Source organism: Vipera berus, assembly GCF_964194415.1.
Source record: "Vipera berus genome assembly, chromosome: 5".
Taxonomy (NCBI): Eukaryota; Metazoa; Chordata; class Lepidosauria; order Squamata; family Viperidae; genus Vipera; species Vipera berus.
Window position 1 is genome coordinate 43,907,583 of NC_138207.1, and position 13,291 is coordinate 43,920,873.

Below are 13,291 nucleotides of genomic sequence, written 5' to 3' on the forward strand. Positions count from 1 at the left end.
GTGCTCAGCAATAGCCTTCATTCTATGTATATGCCTGCTTATTAGGGCTTTCACACACACCCCAAGCGGCATTATTACAAAGTCAGCTTAATTGCCCCCAACAATCTGGGTCCTCATTTTACCTACCTCGGAAGGATGGAAGGCTGAGTCAACCTTGAGCCTGGTGGGACTTGAACCTGCACTAATTGCAGGCAGCTGGTGTTACTTAAGGAGGCATTAGCCCACTGCTCCACCATTTTATGTTATGATTTTGCATTTTACCCTAGGCAATTGTATTCCTTATTGGAAGAAGCCGGATTGTAGAACCAACCAAAACAATTGTTTGAAATCCTTCTTGTCTTCCCCTAAAAACTAAATGTATCTTGTTTATTGGCAGGTAGTGATTATTCCTCTTACAATGCAGTGCTGCAAGCTGCTTCCGAGAATCTTTCACCTTTGCAGCGGAACCTGTTGAAATTTGCTTTGTCTTTACGCTCTTATTCAGCCACAGTTCAAGCCTTTCAGCAGGTTAGGCAAAACCTTGGGAACTTTATGTTGTATGTTTTTTTTAAGCAATAATAATGCAATAGAAAAATAACAGGTCGAATTTCCTTTTAACCCATTAGGACTAAACCTTAAAGTTGCACCCTCACTATTAAAATTGGTTAAATTAATTGGCATCAAATTTGGTGTTATCCTAATAGCTATTCTCTATCCTTCCATTTTGCTACCAATCGAAAAACAAAGTCATCGTAATTAATACTGTAAAATTATTGCAGGGAAACCCTCCTGTTTAGATTGGAACAGTTACAATTGCAAAAGCAAATAATTCCTTTTTTATCTTTCTTATTTGACTGCCATTCTTACCGTGAACAGTATGCATGAAAACAAAACAAATTTGCAAAGAGAAAAAAGTGCTAAAAGAGATAGGAGAGAAAATCAAACCAGATTATTATAAGATTGTTTCCTGCTTTTCATATAGCTTAGTGATGATTTATTTCCTCAGTTGTAAATGAAGTTACAATTTCTTTGTGGGATGTATGTCTGAAAAGACTGGAGAAGTTGATTCTGTATTACTTGTTTGTATCTGGACTGAAAGCAGAAAAATTATGAAAAATGTCTTATTCAAGTTACAGCCGGTAAAAATGATCAAATTATGCTATACCACAGGTCGGCAACCCACGGCTCCGGAGCCGCATGCGGCTCTTTGAGCCGTCTCCTGCAGCTCCCAGCCGCCCGGTGCGCGCGCACCTCTTCGAACGGGCAGTGGTGCACGCGCACCTCTCCAAATGGAGAGTGGCACCGCCCGTTTGGAGAGGTGCGCGCGCACCTCCCCAAACTTTTGGAGAGGTGCGCGCGTACCTCCGCGCGAAGGGGCAGCGGCGCCGCTCTTTGAGGAAGCTGCCGTGGCCCGTCTGCAACTTTCTCGAGCGACGCCGCTGCCCATTCCGAGAGGTGCGCGCGCACCTCCCCAAATGGGCGGAGGTGCGCGCGCACCTCCCCAAACCTTTGGAGAGGTGCGCGTGTACCTCTGCGCGAACGGGCAGCGGCGCCGCTCTTTGAGGAAGCTGCTGCGGCCCGTCTGCAAAGCTGCTGAAAGCGGCAGCTTTGCAGACGGGCCGTCGCCGTCAGGCAACCGGGAACCGGTTCCTTGTCACTTTAAAAAAGTGGCAACCGCGTGCGTCCGCGCATGCGCAAAAAACCATTTTGCGCATGCGCAAAATATTTTTTTTTTGCGCATGCGCGTGCATGGACACACGCACGCGGCTCCCACTTTTTTTAATTTGTGATGGAACTGGTTCCCAGTGGCTCTTTTCCTTTTTTAGGTTGCCGACCCCTGTGCTATACAAATGAATGCACTAAAATACTGTACACTAAGATCCCATTGCTCTGATTAAGATGAGATGGAGGCTGTCATCATTTTATTAAAACAGACACATTTTAATACAGATAGCTGCTGATGAGCCTGCACCAGAACAATGTAATACATTCTTCGTTGTTCATGGAGAGAAGACTTGTGAAGCCGACAGACTTGGAACACTCATACAGACAGCATCCAAAAGGTTGTTTTGCTTTTTTGCCAAGACATCCTAAAGATCTCATTTTAATAAATGACATCTTTATGTAGATGTTATTTCTGGAGAATATGTAAGCCTCAATAAAACATTCTTGCTCATTTTGAATGATTCAGTATTACTTGAGATGTGGATGTGATCTTGAAAGGAATGGATATTTATCTGTGATTTCAGGATTACTCCACCAATGAGGGCATTTTGATCTTTTTTTTAAATAGTGATCTAAGAAATGGAAATAGTCTTTAAAGTTTAATATGAGGATTTTTGAAGATTAATTAGAAATGAGGAATAAGGGATTATTGAAAATATGTGGGAGGTCCCCACTCTCCTTATTCTGGTCTTGACTATAATAAAGATTTAATTTTATATGTGAAGAGGCAAGCAAAAAATGCTTTCCTTCAAAGTCCTCATTCGTAAACTTCAGTCTGCTTGATTTAGCAAGCAAAGCCCCTAGAATTCTTACCTACGGCAACACCTGCGGCCGGCGTCAACCTCCCTCCGTCCAGTGCGCTCCCACAGAGAGGGCCTCCTCAGGGTGCCTCCAATCAAAGAATGTCGATTGGTGGCCCCTAGGGGGAGGGCATTCTCTGTGGGTGCGCCAGACCTGTGGAACCGCTTGCCGGTCGAGCTCCGGATGGCCCCCGACCTTCGCTCCTTCCGGCGGGATCTAAAAACTTATTTATTTGAGCAATCCGGCCTGGTTTGATGGGTTAAGGGCTGGGTTTTTAATATGGTTTTAATTACTGTTCATATAGGGCATAATATTTAATTGTTTTTTAACTTTTGTACTTTGTTTTTAATATTTATTGCCCTGTACACCACCCTGAGTCCTTCGGGAGAAGGGCGGTATAAAAATTTAATAAATATAAATATAAATATAAATAAATATATTTAGTGATTTATAGTATTCTTTCAGAAATAACTGTTAATAAAATAACATTTTTGGCTAATTTGGATCAAAGTATAATTTAACATATAATTTATAATTTAGGCCTTGTCCATTCAATTTCATCTGTTTTTCATTGGATTGGAGCTAAGGTTCTCCTACATGGTATTTCACCTATTTTCTTCTGATAATATCCATTGTATACATATTTCCAAGGACAGTAAAACCTATGTCTTTTGGAGTATTAATTATGCTTTCTTATTTCAGAAAACAGAACAATATGTTTCATGTGTGCATGAATTAAAAGTCTATGTGTCTCTGTTGTCGTCTTTGTGTGATCAAATATTGAATGACGACACCTTACCTTTATATAATGTTCTTATGTCTCTGGCACCTGATTTAATAAAGCACTGCTTTTATTTATATATATATTCTCTTGCTCCAGGCCAAAACCTTTTATGTTCAAAGGGGACCACAAGTACCCAGGAACAAACTCTGAAAGTCCCGTTGTAGTCATGTATGCTGAGATTGGCTCAAAGCAGTTTTCTGAATTTCACAGACTTCTTGTATCAAAAGTCATTGCAGGAGAAATCAACTACATCCTTAGGCATTATGTTGCTGTAAGTGCTAACACCATCGTACAGAGCAATATTCATTGTTTAGAAATGTTTTATCTTTACTGTATTCCAGTCTAAAATTTTGTCTAAAGGCTTTTATGCAATCAAAATAATTGCTCATACTGTTCCATAGTTATGTGGTTTTCTTTCACTATATATTTCCAAAGCATTTTGCAAAATACTTCATGATATTTTTATTAGTTATGGATGGCATATTGGTAGCTAACTGTATAGCTGAGTGAAAACTAAACTGAAAATATTGTATTGCATTCTCATCAATCTGGATTTAGTTATTGCTTAGATATTCAGAAGATTCAGTCCTTAGTTTTCTACTTTTTAAAACATTTTAGTAATGATTTAAGAGGTAGAGATTTTGAGATAATCCAAAATTGGATACAGCAACTAATACCATACTAAATAAAAAAATTTAAAATGGTCTTGATAATTCAAGATGGGTTCAGGAAAGGCAGTTAATATTCCTGAAAGGATCTCATGGAGAATAGCTTAAATTCTGTTTTCTCTAGCAAGCAAAAGACAAAATAATGGATTAATCTTACAGAAAAATATAATCCACTTGAATTTTAAGAAAATCATCACAATTATAAGACTGCTTTGTAGTGGAATAGTGACAGAGTAGTTGGGCTCTCATTCATTCATGTATTTGGGCAGTGGCTTCTATTAAAGGAACGTGTTCAGAATGTTTCTGGTTAAAGCCTTTTTCATGTCTTTGGGTTCTCATTCTATTTCTTATGACTCCAGTATTATTGCCCTGATTTGTAAACTGAAAGTTATTAGTTAGCAGCTGAATATTTCCCTTCTATCAGTACTTACTCTCCAAAGTATAAGCTTGCTGAAAATGAATACCATTGTGATCAAAAGCATCACAATACTTTTGTCTAGAATAATGTTTTATTCCAATTCATTGTTTACATTCCTGACATGCTGGAGAATATCATGATAAGATTTTTAGATAAGTAGATCATTTTTTCTTCCTATCCAAAGTTACTTTCAAGAAAACAAGAGATTTCCTATTGCAGGTTGTTATGCAGAAGCCATAATTCTCCTTTGATCAAAGAAAGTTCTGAATTAATTTGTGAAGTATTTCATCGACAAGCCTCAGCATTGTTTAAATATGGTTGGATAATATATGTTGCAAAGTTATAAAAATTAATCTAGCAAATGTTTTGTTGGACAATATTCATGTGATTTTACCTTTATTTCCTTGTAGAATCCAGATAAGGAAAAAGTCTACCTGTCAGGCTATGGAGTAGAATTGGCCATTAAAAGCACAGAATATAAGGCTAAGGATGATACCCAGGTGAAAGGTGAATTCCTACCTTTAAAAGTAGTAATAGTTTCATGATGAAATAAGATATGACGAAAAGATCATTGTGATTCTCTTCATAACAGTTTTTCAGGGCATTTAAGGCTACTTAGTTATAATCTTGGTTTCTTTATAGTATTTATATCCCTTTCTTTAGCTAGGAGTATTCTCAGTGCAATTTTCATATCAATAAAAGAAAGCAGTTCCTCTCCTCAGGTTTACGAACTTAAAAAGTCATGATATAAAAGAGAACAATAGCTTAGGCAAAGGAAGAAAAGGATCCCTTAGTACTCATTCTTAATGTTATAAGGATTGTAGGCCTTTTGTTCCAGCTCAGTGGAATTCCTGTGAAGAAAGAGAAAGTCTGATGAATTGTCCTCTAAGGCCTGCAGCTGATAGAGATGCCATTTTCCTCTCTCCTTTCACAGCCCTTTGTTAACACATTTGTCCCTGTTCATTTTCTATAAAGTGGGAGATTGTGAGTTCTAGTCCCACCTTAGCCATGAAAGCCAGCTGGGTGATCTTGGGCCAGTCAGTCTCAGACCAGCTCACTACACAGGGTTGTTGTAGGGAAAATAAGATGAAAGAGTTTTACATATGTTCGCCATCTTGAATTATTTGTAAATGTTTAAAGGTGGGTATAAATAATTATATTTAATTAGGTGTGTGAAAGCCCTAATAAGCAGGCATATACATAGAATGAAGGCTACTGCTAAGCTTGTAAGCCGCCCTGAGTCTTTGGAGAAGGGCGGGATATAAATGGAATTAAAATAAAATAAATAAATAAAATAAATAAGTAAATGTTAATCATAAACTATCAACACTCAGAAAAACAATCAGCAAATAACGTCCTTGTTGCTTGATTTTCTTGTTATTCTGGATTTGTCTCCTGGTTGCCTAAAGCAATATTAGGCTAAATCAAGGAACCTGTTTTTAAATTTGACTATCTGCTTATATGATGAGCCATTCTTTTATGCTGTTCTTTGGGTAGAGTCTCTGTTGGATTCTGAAGATGGTATCCCTTGACTTAAGAATGATTTGTTGTATGACTTGCTACTGGCTTCTGAAGAATTTTTCTTAGAAACTCTTTCTTGGAGATTAGATACACACCAAAATCTAATACTATCATACAGTTACTTGTCTAGTGTGATTCTGCCTTTTTATTGAAAACAGCAAAATGATGTATGTATGAAAAGAGCCAGTTTGGTGTAATAGTTAAGGTACTAGGTTAGAAACTGGTAAACCGTAAATTCTAATCCCACTTTAGACATAAAGCCAGCAAGGTGAATTTGGTTCAGTCATCCTCTCCCAGGAAGTCCTAGGAAGAAAGAAATGGCAACTATTTCTGAAAAACTTGCCAAGAAAACTGCAGTGATACATCCAGAAAGTTGTTAGGAGTCAACACTGACTTAAGACATCCCCCTAAAATGAAATTTACCGTATTTCATCAATATACTCCATCCTGATTGTTATTAATGGCTTTAAAATCTTGAAATTACATGAGAATGTGTTGACTTAGCAGTCTTATTTGACTGCTAATAAAAACTGTATTCTGATTGTTTCTGAGGCACAATGAAGAATGATAACACTGTTGTATGCAGTTTGGTCAAGAATAAAATATAGGAATTATAGAGTAGAGTAGAATTAGAATAGAATAGAATAGAATAGAATAGAATAGAATAGAATAGAATAGAATAGAATAGAATAGAATAATAGAATTCTTTATTGGCCAAGTGTGATTGGACACAAGAAATTTGTCTCTAATGCATAAGCTCTTAGTATACATACAAGCAACAAGTGAAAAATCATGATTATCATAAAATATGATTATCATAAATCATAAGATAGTGCTTAGTGATAGTCACAGGATACAAAGCAAGCAATTAACATAAATCATAAGATTTAAACAAAGTCATAAAAAGCTAAGGAAATAGATAATAGAAAAATAGAAGGATAATACTAGGAGAATGCCCTATTAGGTGGTTTGACATCCCAGGGCGAGTTGTGGGAATTAGTTGTTTAGCAGAGTGATAGCATGGGAGGGGGGAAAAACTGTCCTTGTGTTTAGTTGTTTTGGCATGCAATACCGTATAGCTTTGAGGGAAGAAGTTGAAACAGTTTATGTCCAGGATGGGAGGAATCTGTAGATATTTTCACAGCCCTCTTTCTGGCTCACGCAGTATACATGTCCTCAGTGGAAGTCAGGCTGGTTGCATTTATTTTTTCTGCAGTCCTAACTATCCGTTGAAGTCTGTGTTTATCTTGTTTGGTTGCTGTGCCAAACCAGATAGTTATAGAGGTGCAAACAACAGACTCAATTCCTTTGTAGAACTGTATCAGCCACTCCTTGGGCAATCTGAGCTTTCTGAATTGGCTTAGAAAGAAAGTTCTTTGTTGTGCTTTTTTGATGACGCTTTAGATGTTAGGTGTCCATTTTAAGTCCTGAGTGACTTAAATAAGTGACTTCTTTCAGCTAAGAGAAAAGTTTTCAACATGAATCTCTTTTGATGAGGTTGATGAGGTTCAGCATAAAAGCAGAACAATCAAGGTAGTTGGGATAATTGGAAATTGCCGTCCCGTTAGAATGTGGCTTTGATAACAGGATACAAAATACAAAATGAAGATTAGTAATATGTGATTCTTAAGAAATGGAATGATCATTATATTTTAAAAAGTATAGTGATTATCCTCGTATTAGAAAAATAGAAATGACTTGCTTTTATCCTAGCCTGTCTTCTCTGTTATTGACTGTCTCCTATTTAGTAGAATAACTTCTTAATTTACATGTTCATATTTTTGTAGGTACAGATATAAATTCAACAGTAATAGGTGACAGTGACCCAATTGATGAGGTGCAAGGATTTCTGTTTGGGAAATTAAGGTATGTCATTATATATATATATATATAGGGATAAATCTGCTGAACTTTTTTTATATTTCCAAATCAAACATTTCAAAATGTGGCTAGCAGTTTTGTTTTTCCCAAACTAAAACCTATAAGATAGTGGAAAGGTAATCTAAATTCATATTGACCAGGGCAATTGTTTGTTTGATGACTGAGATAGATTGATGTTTTTTGCCCTTTCAGGCAACTGCATTCCCATTTGGAAGAAGAACTGAAAGAACTAAGAAAGCATCTTGTAGAAAGCACCAATGAAATGGCACCATTAAAAGTGTGGCAGTTACAAGGTAAACTGCCCTTATTAGATTTGTCTTTTGCATCTGTAGTAAACTTTATAGAGGCAATTGTCTCATCACAAATTGATATATATATATTCTATTTTTACAAACAAGTGCTTAATAGACAACATGTTGACTGGGTCCATTAATAATTCGGTGGTACATATAAGCTTCTTCAATCTAAATCCAATATTACACCATCCAATACCTCCTCTCTTCTTCCGGTAATAAACATTTTTCCACATTAAGCAAATACAATTCTTATTGTTATTAATAGATATACAGTTGAATATCAGCATTTATTACAGTTTTCTAATAGTATCAATGATACCAGTTTATAATATCTTTTCTAACCAAAAAATATTTTAATTGCATTTGCACTCAATATCCATTTGTTCAGTATCCTGTTTTCACTTTTTTTTACAGTTTTAATTTCCTATCCATATTCAAAATATCCCATCATTTATAGTTTCAAAACAAGTTATATTTGGGTAACCAAAAGCTTCCCTTACTCAAACGTCTTAGCATTTTCTTCTTTTCATGCCAAATTATGATATTCTGATTACCAATCTTATCTATCTAGTTGTAATATTTCTATTTCTAGCAATCTATTCTTCCTTTATTTTTGTGCATATTATTTGGAGCAAAAGGAACAATTTAGTTAAAATATTTTTGGAAGAGCTAGCCCATTGATATTCCTTCCTTCTCCAATTCCCCACAGTTCTGGTAATAGCTGTGTCTTCCATTCCATCGGCTTTTCTTCGTTATCCTCTAGTATGCTCTGAAATCTTGGTTGATAAAATGTCTTTTCCATTTCCAATATTATTGTTATGTCTTCTAATTCTTCATTTGTCTGAGTCTGGCTGTTTTTTCCTTTGGGTCCTCCATATTTGGGTCAGCTTTCTCTAGTTTTCATTCTATTTTCTGAGTTGCTAGTTCCTTCTCTGTTTATTTTCTGGATTTGTAGATTTAAATTAGAAAATTATTCTTTTATCTCCTTTGTCTTTTAATCTCATCACGAGCTAAGGCAATTGTTTCTTGTATTAATTTCAACATGGAGAGAATTTCTTTCTGTGATTCATCAGTATTTTCTTGGTAGTATGTCAAACAGAGGCTTCTGGAGACAGACATTAAGGATGGTTTTTTTACCATTTAGAGCTAAATATGGATCATCCATTTTATTTTTTGTAAATAGCTTTTATAGAAATCTGTTTGAAAACGTAAGAAGTTTTAGTTAATTGTTATTGGAGCTCCAGATTATCCAACCAATTTATCAATCCTTTCTTAAACCTCCCCTAAGCAAATATAAGTAAAATTCATTTTTTCTGTCCAATGGGAAATATATCCATTTTGTCCAGGGAGAAGAAGGAACTATTAAAAAGTTGTTTATCAGTCAAGATTTATAATCCAAAATGTTCCATCATATCAGGCAGTAGTATATATTTCTTCTATAGGAAAATAGTTCCACAATACAGTTCTGAAAGTCAGTATTTGTATTCGTAGTTTAGACAAGCCAATTTTAGAATAGTTTATTGTCTCTGCCACACAGATAAGCAGCCCCCAAGCCTTTTCCAGCTACAGTCTTCAAAAGTAAAAGCTTCTAAGGCCAGCCAGAGTCTTATCTAAATCTGGGCTTCGAGCCAGTTTTTTTTTTTAGGCATAATAAGTTGTGCTGTAAATTCACCACTAGATGTCATTGACGCTATTTTCCAAGGTTTTTTTATTTTTTAAATCCAAAACTTATATTGCAGACTTTTCAAGTCTCTTAAAAAAAAAGGTCTTAAAAGCACTTTTAGTCCCCAAATTTCCAAGCCATATATATATAAATTCCAACTTAGTCTTGTAGTTTTCTCCATTTTCCCCAAGTAATTAAATCACCGCTTTTCTTTTCCTGAGGGAATAGGGCAGAATTTCCCCTTCCCTCATCGGGGTGAGTGCTTTGGGCAGTTTTTCAGGAAGAGGTCTTAAAATTGTAAAGAGAGGATCAGGTCTCACCCAGCTTCATCCACGTTGCTGTAATGTTGCTTGTTAGTGCTTATTGTCTTCCGTTGTCAACAGCTTAGGACTGGCTACACAAATGTAGTCAGTCTTTCCTCCGCTGGTTTGGAGGACTTCCTCGGATCAAACAGGAGGGCTGCCGCCCCCCTCTCCCACGATCAACAAGGGGCCCCTGCTTGCTTGTCATCTCTATGGGGCGCCTTTCGGCCCTTTCCAGGGTCTCCCAGTGGGGCAAAATCGAACACGAAAGATGGAGCCCCATCTTTCTGAGTCTGGTTCGCCACAACGTCAAAACCAGAAGCCCTTTGGTAGTAGTTCTGTAACTTCAGCACAAAGTATTCTTGTGACAACAAAATTATTCAGACATATAAATGTGTTTGGAAGTGATGCGAGATTTATTTCTGCTATAAACTGAAACTTTGCAGGAACTCAGACCCAGCAGATATTGGCAGACATGTGAAGCCATCTTAAAATGTATTTAGAATATGCTAATATTTAAAACATTTGAAAAACAGCTTGTTCGAAGCTATTTTAAAATGCAAATAAGAGCATAGTTTATATAGTAATAGAAACAAATTCAATAAGTTTGTGATGTGTGGGCGTGCAGGTGTCAAGGCCAAGTAGTTCTTTTACCTTATTAGCCAAATACAATTTAACAATTGTCATTTCTTCCTACTAAGGTATTCAAGAAGAAGTATGTAATCAAATTAATAAAATGTTTACTTGCTTGCTTGTGAAGTTTGTTGTACTATCAGAGAACGCCCTGTGATCATATTCAATAAAGCAGCTTCAAAGCACTTTTTAACTATTGATTTGTAGTTAATTGGAATTAGGTAGAAAATCTTCCATAGAAAGATGGGGAATGTCACAGAATTTATCTCTTATAGCCACATTAATACTTTATAGTATATAATATTGTTCATTGTGTTTATCCTAATGTGTTTAAGAATATAATTGAAATAGGTACAGGTGTGCTTGTATTTTTTCTTTGGGTGACCTTTTTGGGATAAAAATACAATTTGCCTGTTTTTTTAGTATTTAAAAAGGTGAAATGATTAACATACTAGCTTGGTAGAGTGAAAGTCCCCAAGTATGAGTCCATTAACCATGTGAACATTCTCATCAAACTTATATTTTTGATTTAAAAGAATTAGCTTTTGATTGAACCAGTTGTCTTCATTTATAGATTTAAGTTTCCAAACTGCTGCTCGTATTCTGGCTGCTCCCACAATGGATGCTTTGACAGTCATGAAAGATCTGAGTCAAAATTTTCCTACAAAGGCTAGGTAATTATTCTTGTTGCTGTTAAGTAGATGTATAAATAATATGAGTTAAGAGGACAGAGAAGAGTCTTCATTGTAATATATTAAAAATATTTTGGGAGATGTAAAAATATTGAAATTTCCCTTTGACAGTTTATCCATTTCTATTTGATCAGCCCACCCTATGTGCTTGATGGACCCAATTGGACTTAAGAAGGAGCTTGGTGTTGTTCCTAGGGTTATGGTACATGGCTCAGCCAAGGCCTTAGATGCTGCTTGGAATGAGAGGGAGGCAATAGCTTTGGACTGGATTAGACCCATGTACTCTCCTTATGTGCTTGGATTCAGAAAAGCTCTGGTTTACAGAGGAACACTGGGTGATGAAGCAGTATAAAATGTTCCTAGCGCTTTGCTGAAAGAAAACAAAGAATAAACCCAATTCAGTGCAAAGCTTTTCTTTAGGATTTTCCATCTTTATTATGTCTGGGGAGAGCCAACGAGGAATCTTTTTAGGATAGTCCATTCCCTTGGGGGTAATCAGGAGAAATTCCCTCCTTGAGTAATTTCTATTCCTTCCTTGGTAATGAGGCACCAGGCATTTGGTTGAATCCTGCAATGCGTTTTTATAAGAGAGAGTAGTTCTGCTTGCCTCGAAAATATGTGGTGGTTTGCTTCCTCTTGAAGAAGCCATTGCTGGACCCAATGGATCTGGACAATTTTTATCCAGCCTCCAACTTTCCCATTTTAAGAAAGGTTGTTGAGATTAGCTCACAGTTCCAGAGGACTCTGGAGGGACTAGATTATCTGTACCTCTTTCTGGTCATAATATTGAGATGCACTTGTCAGTAACCTTAATTTAGTAAAAGAACAAAACTGAAATGGGATAATGATTTAATGGACAATTTGGTCTTTTGTAGGGGAATAACGAAGACAGTTGTTCCTTCAGAACTGAGATCAGAAATTGAAGAGAACCAAAAGGTAAGAATATACATGTAGGAATATATTCATAGCTAAGAGGGGATATGTCCTAAACCAGGGGTCGGCAACCTCGGCTCTTTTATGACTCGTGGACTTCAACTCCCAGAATTCCTGAGCCAGCATAGCTGGCTCAGGAATTCTGGGAGTTGAAGTCCACGAGTCATAAAAGAGCCGAGGTTGCCGACCCCTGTCCTAAACAGACATTAAGGTGAACTAGAAATGTAGTTATTGCCAGATTCCTGCTCTCCCTTTCTATCAAGGCAAGTTTTTATACTGTTAAGTACTTTCAAACAAATAGTTCTTTTAAGAATAGATTGTACTAATAAAATGCTTACCACATTTTATATTTTTAAAATTTCTTCAAAGCTTGTTCAGATGTAAGAAAAGCAGAATAATTGCAGAGTGTCTCTTTTCACACAAAAATATTGCTCAATGACACCAAATACCAAATTACCTTTTTCTAATATATGGATGTGAATTTGAGGATTTGTCATGTAAAATCTTTTCTTCCTAGTATTATGGTATATAAAATCTAAATGTTAAATAAAAATAAAACATTTTGATTCATTTCCCGAGAAACATCAATTAAAAATATCTCATACTATTTCTAAATGCTCAGAAATAGTGACCCAGTGTATTCATAACTAGTTTGATTCTAAACATTTCCTTGGAGATAACAGTTAGGGGTTTCTCATGAAAAACCTATATTGTACCACGTAAGATGAAAGCTAGAAAGTTTATTCATTTAAAAAAATAGTGTTGTGACTAGTTTTTTCTAGTAGATCATAATACAGAAATTGATATTGTAACATTTTTTCCTTTAAATAAATTCCCCACTTCTGTCAAGGCTTATGGTTCAATGTGAACTGTTACAGGATTAATTCAGTACAGATCTAATTGGCAGAATAAATACTGTGAACCCCTTTCCATCTATATGTTTATAGACTGTTCCTTCAAACCAAAGCTTTCTTTTGCCTGACAACTGCTGCCTA

At 36.2% G+C, this 13,291-nt stretch overlaps 1 protein-coding gene across 3 annotated transcripts in view; it reads left to right on the plus strand.

Moving 5' to 3' along the window:
• Positions 1 to 13,291, plus strand: part of UGGT1 (UDP-glucose glycoprotein glucosyltransferase 1) — a 55,083-nt gene that overhangs the window by 2,646 nt on the left and 39,146 nt on the right. For 2 of the 3 annotated variants that reach the window (XM_081329852.1, XM_081329854.1), the window contains exons 4-11: positions 377 to 507; positions 1,930 to 2,042; positions 3,386 to 3,560; positions 4,786 to 4,882; positions 7,684 to 7,762; positions 7,970 to 8,070; positions 11,246 to 11,345; positions 12,239 to 12,299. In XM_081329852.1, the coding sequence (XP_081185978.1) occupies positions 377 to 507; positions 1,930 to 2,042; positions 3,386 to 3,560; positions 4,786 to 4,882; positions 7,684 to 7,762; positions 7,970 to 8,070; positions 11,246 to 11,345; positions 12,239 to 12,299 (857 nt within the window). Of the gene's footprint in view, positions 1 to 375; positions 508 to 1,929; positions 2,043 to 3,385; positions 3,561 to 4,785; positions 4,883 to 7,683; positions 7,763 to 7,969; positions 8,071 to 11,245; positions 11,346 to 12,238; positions 12,300 to 13,291 lie in introns of all 3 variants that reach the window. The other variant, XM_081329853.1, reaches the window with a different exon arrangement.